General features: G+C 46.9%; 1 protein-coding gene across 2 annotated transcripts in view; it reads left to right on the top strand.

Moving 5' to 3' along the window:
* The window catches only part of ANLN (anillin actin binding protein), a 64,164-nt gene that overhangs the window by 12,106 nt on the left and 46,570 nt on the right, over positions 1-5,488 (top strand). For both annotated transcript variants that reach the window (XM_019509053.1, XM_019509054.1), the window contains exons 4-7: positions 2,398-2,744; positions 3,476-3,698; positions 4,736-4,926; positions 5,081-5,188. In XM_019509053.1, coding sequence (XP_019364598.1) covers positions 2,398-2,744; positions 3,476-3,698; positions 4,736-4,926; positions 5,081-5,188 — 869 coding nt within the window. The remainder of the gene's footprint in view (positions 1-2,397; positions 2,745-3,475; positions 3,699-4,735; positions 4,927-5,080; positions 5,189-5,488) is intronic.

The raw sequence follows: 5,488 nt of genomic DNA on the forward strand, positions 1-5,488 counted from the left end.
TGCACCCCGGAAGGGCACGGGTGGGGGAGGGGGCGTGTGCCCCCTGGATCTGTGCAGGGTGGGCTGCAGCTGGGGCTGCGTGGGGCTCTGCTCAGGCTGGTTTTGGAGCCGGTGCCGATGGGGTGAACGCAGCATCCTCCCAGTGCCGAATTTCACCGCCACCCAGCTGCCCAGCACTGCCCCAGCTCAATGACCTGCCTCCACCCATGTGTGGGGAAAAGCCAGGGCTGCACTGGACAGCTGGCAGCAGCAGCACTGGGAGCTGAACTGCAGTGAAATTTGGGGTATACCCCCGTGCAGATCTGGGGGGCTGTAGCAGGGCACTAAGGTGCCTGCTACTGACAATAGTATTACGAGCTCAGCTGGCAATCACCAGGGCAGCACGGGTGCAGGTTGCCGGGGCAACCAGTCTAGTCAGCTGACCAGAAGGGGGCCTTTATAAACAGCCAGGCTGAGGCCGGAAGGGCAGTTCCCCCCTGACAGCCGATGGAGTAAGAGCTTTGTTAAAGCATTGCTGCCTACTGAAGCCGAGGGCCTGAATCAACTCCCGAGTGAGGAGACTGGGTGATGGAAACCCTGGTAGGGATTTTAAGAGCATAAGCTACCAGATGATCGCGGGATCGCGTTTGAGCTAGGTTGGCTGGGAATTTACGTTATAGCCAGGGGCTTTGTATTTTCTGTTTTGTTATTGTGTCACCGGAGGACTGGGTGAGGCTATAAAGGGTTGGAGGAGGCCTCATAGGAGCTCTGCGATAGCGTGGGGTCTCCTGGCGCCGGAGAGGGCGCAGCTTTGGTAGGGGGCAGCGAGAAGCCCCGAAGTGAGAGACCGGAGGACTGGGTGAGGCTGTAGGGGTTGGAGGAGGCCTCATGGGAGCTCCCCAGTAGTAGGGGGGTTCCTGGCGCTGTAAAGGGCGCTGTGTTTTGGGGTGTCCCAACCCCGGCCCCAGAGTGGGCAGAATCGGGAGGAGCCCAGTGCGGGCGCAGGCAGGAAGCCCCAGTGGGGCACAGGACCTGGAAAGAAGGTCTGGGGGCCAGGTAAGGCTGAGGTCGCCTGAGCCCCAATTGTGGGAAGCCCCAGTGGGGCGTGGGACTCGGAAAGGGGTCCTGAGGGCCAGGTAAGGCTGGGGCCGCCTGAGCCCTAGTGAGCGCAAGACTGGCCCCAGTGGGACGTAGGACACAGGGGGTCTGGGGGCCAGGTAAGGCCGAGGCCGCCTGAGCCCCAATTGTGGGAAAAGCCCCAGTAGGGCGTAGGACCCAAAAGGGGGTCTGGGGGCCAGGTAAGGCCGAGGCCGCCTGAGCCCCAACTGCAGGAATCGTGAGCGCAAGACCGGCCCCAGTGCGGGAATCGTGAGCGCAAGACCGGCCCCAGTGCAGGCAGGAGCGTGGGAGAAGGCCCCAGGGTGGGCAGGGAATCACGTGGGGCCCAGAGGTTCGGGTGTGCTGTGTCACCGGAGGCTGGGCCCAGATTACAACATCTTAAGGCACTGTGCCAGGGAGGGATAGAAAGGCAGCCTCCCTTCAATATTACCAGCAAAGACGTGGCAGGCGAGATATCGAGGGTGTATTAGTCCCGATCTGGCACGGTTGGCCGGGGGCGCTAGAGGAGTTCACGGCACCCCAGGCTCCGTCCTGCCACAGGGGCACATGGCCCCCCACCCCCGTGCCCTCCTGGGGTGCAAACAGTGGCGGGAGCCAATCCACCCCCAAAAGTCATGGCTCTACCCCCTGCCCCGTCCCTCACTGGGGGGTTTTGATCTGCCCCCCATGCCCCTTCCTTTCCCAGTCCCCTTCTACCACAACGGACTGACCAGCTGGAGGCAGGTCTCCATGCTGCTGACTCTGCTCCTCACTGCCTGAGTGTTGTGTTGCGACTGTGTAGCACGGGCATTTATCGGTTGATATCTGACGCATCAAATTTTTCTTTATATTGGTGCTGATTCAATATCACCTCTAAAAATAATTAAACTTAGGGAATTTACCTGTGTAAATCAACATAACAAAGTCCTTGCTGTGACTGTTTTATAGGACTTCTTTATAAAACCATTACTATGCCACTAATGCTGTGGTGGGGGGAAAAAAAAAAAAAAAAAAGCTCCGGCCCAAAAAAAGGGAAAGCAGTTGGGCCCCCCCCCCCCCCCCCCGTTTTATTATTTTAAATCTTATGCTTGTCTTGTGTGTGGCATTATAGATTTAAGTGATTGGCTCCATGATAAGCTGGAGTCTAGTTAAATAACCTGCTACTGTCTTTACAAAATTAGCAGTTTAATTAACAATTGTATTGCATGCTAATTTTATTTAACATATGTTAAAAACATCTGATAAGATGTAAACAGTTAGCCGTTTTTAGTGTGTGGGGTTTTTTTTTAAGTTGTGTACTTTCTGTTTAATCTTTTTCAGATGGATCTGAAAGTTCTCACCTGTCTCCCCTCCAGTCAAAAGAACCAGCTCTGTCTCCACCCAAACAACCATCTCTTGCTCTGGCAAGTGATACTCCAGTTGGGAGAAGAGGCCGTTTAGCTAACCTTGCTGCTACAATTGGTTCCTGGGAAAATGATCTAAGTCATCCATCTGCAAAGCAAAACAATACACAAGAACAGCCTGGTACTACTTGTTTATCCAAATTGTCCACTACAAGTGGAGCATCTGCTAGAATCAATAGCAGCAGTGTAAAGCAGGAAGCTGCATCCTGTCCTCAAAGGGCTGTTGAGGCATCTATAAATAAACTAGCAACCTCTAAGATATCGGTGAGTGATCAGTGTTAAGTAGTAGCTAACCTGATAGGGTTTTTCTTGGATGAATATTAACTCTTAACTGTCTAATCTGAATGTTGGAAATGATGGTCCATGACATAATAATAAAGTAACTTAGTTTTTAAAATTGAGGGTTTTGTTTATTCTATCTTAATACTTTAATGGTCTAATATTTTAAAGGATATCACAAACTGTTTTATAATTTTAACTGTAAAATAAGACTGGTGACTGTGGAAGAGACGTAGCTTCAGACTATGCAACTGCCATTCCTTTGTGTGGTCAGCAGCGGGGGACTTGAAAGAGTGACGTTTGACTTGCATGAATCCATATCTGAATCTTGCTCTGAGAAGCTAGTTATTTATATAGTTGACTGTGACGTTATATTAAACTCTATAAAATGCAAGTCAGCTGTCTGAAATAAATATCTATAATGGTCAGCATTCAGTGTATGAAATTACATTGAGCTTGTTATTGTGAATTATAAAAGGTCCTTGCAAATGAAAAAAAATTTGCAAAAAGACAAGATCATCTATCGAAACTCAATTATATTAAATCTAAAAAAAAATCCTTTAATAGTTTTTATGCCTCTTATTGCTCTCTTGGCTTTAGTGATAGAATGTTGCTATATGCAGAACTTTTTTCATAGCACCTCTCTTGAGTGGAATTAAGAATATGTGGTTTCTCTGTTGGTTTAAGTGTTGAACGATCTTTCTTTCCCTCTTCAGGGATCAAATAATTGCATAGTAAAATCCTCCAGAGTCGCTGCTCCCAATCTGAAGGAAACCGAGATACCGAAAGTGTTAAAGGAGAATCCCTGCAGCCCCCAGAAAACAGAGGGACTTAAACCAACAGTAAGACCAGCCTTATCTCAGCCAATTCTTTCCAAAGAAGAGCCAGTCAAAGGAACACATGTGCAACGTGAACATAAGGATAAGCCAGCCACACCAGGTAAGTGACTGAGTGATAAGGTACTCTTATGGTTTAAAACCCACCCCCAAACAACAACTTATTGTAAACACATCTTTCAGTTGCACTAATTCCTTTCCAGAGTCAGTTACCTACTAATTGATATTAATCTGTACCGGGTAATGGCTAGCTGTTGTGAATGTGGGATTTCTAGCTTCTATCTAATAATTTTATTTAAGTATCCAAATTATAGTCTTCATTTATAGTAGGGCTTCCAAAATCTGATTTTTGGACATGGTTTGACTAGTGTTCCCCAGAACCACTTTTTAAACTTTGAGATAATCTGTCCATAGATGCTCACAAGTGTATTTCAGTCCCTCCTAAAATGAAATCTAATTGACTTGCACATTACTAAATCTCATGTTTTTTATATATATGGGGAAAGAACTGTTGAATTTAGAATCTACACGGTTATCAATACATCAGACACTCATTCATTACTGAGTCATTATGGTCATAAAAAAACAGCCAATCTTCATGTTCCCTTGTACTTGCGTGATACTAGAAGATTGTTTTTGTTTAAGGCTTTTTCTTTGTGGTGTTCCTCAGACTTGAGACTGGTCACCTGAACTCTTGGGAGGAATAGCAAAGTAAATTGCAGAACTAAGTCTGTTTTCCAGACACCCAAATAAAATAGATGCTAATGGTCCCAAGTAGTTTATTAAATAAATACCAAACAGCATTTCTAACTTCAGTTCAGGAATACTTTGTGCTAGCATATGTAAACTCTGATTCTGAAAAGAGCACAGAAGGAAGCAGGTCAGCTTTAATATCTATCAGTTGATAGATCGTGACATTTTAGTGAGCATAAAATGCCTGTCTATTTGGACTTACGCTGCTTTGATATCCTTTGAGATGAGAGCAAAAGTTAAATCCCCAGAATGTTAAAAAGTATAATGGACTGAAGTGAACCAAACAGAAGGTTTTATAGTATAACAGCTGCATTTTTTTTTTTTTTAATGTTCTAAATTGTAAGGATACATAGTAGTTTTGTAGTGCCCAAACTGTTGTTCTTGTAGGGGGATCAGGAATTAAGCCCTTCCTGGAACGTTTTGGAGAGCGCTGTCAAGAACATAGTGCACAAAGTCCTGTTACATCTACTGGATACAGAACACCCATTATTACACCAAATACAAAGACAATCCAAGATAGACTTTTCAAACAAAATGAAAACTCCTCCACTGCCAGTTTAGCACAGCAACTCAAACAGGTATGGTTTGCTAGATTTCAACAGCTTGTCTATAAATTTCAGGAATTGTTTTTAATGCTTCACCTCTGCTGAGGAATTCCAACATAGAGCTATATATTATGTCAGTTTTGACAAGAAAATATTTTAGGCTAATGTATAACTCTCCTTTGCTTAGGAGCGTGAAAGAGAACTTGCTTGTATTCGTGGCCGGTTTGACAAGGGAAATTTGTGGAGTGCTGAGAGAGGTGAACATTCAAAAAGCAAATTTCCAGATACCAAAACGGTAATGTAGTGGGTACTAGCCAACTGCCTGTCAAGAATGACCAGGGTGGTGGGGGGAAGAATGGGTGGGGATGGAGCCCTGTGCTGCACACGTTGCTGCCCCTGCATTTTGGGCCTGCTCCCCACTTCCTTCCTGCTGCTTGGGGCCTGAGCCTGGGCCTGTTCCTCCCCCACCCCGTAGCAGTGTGGGGAGGGGAGGAGTGGGCCTGGGCCCAATGCAGGGGAGGACCGGGCCTGAGGGTGGGGAAAAGCCAGGCTGCCATGGCAGGGGTGGGGGGAGCAGCGGGCTCAGGTTTATGTG

Source organism: Gavialis gangeticus, unplaced genomic scaffold, assembly GCF_001723915.1.
Source record: "Gavialis gangeticus isolate Ggan-Ray unplaced genomic scaffold, GavGan_comp1, whole genome shotgun sequence".
NCBI classification, from domain to species: Eukaryota; Metazoa; Chordata; order Crocodylia; family Gavialidae; genus Gavialis; species Gavialis gangeticus.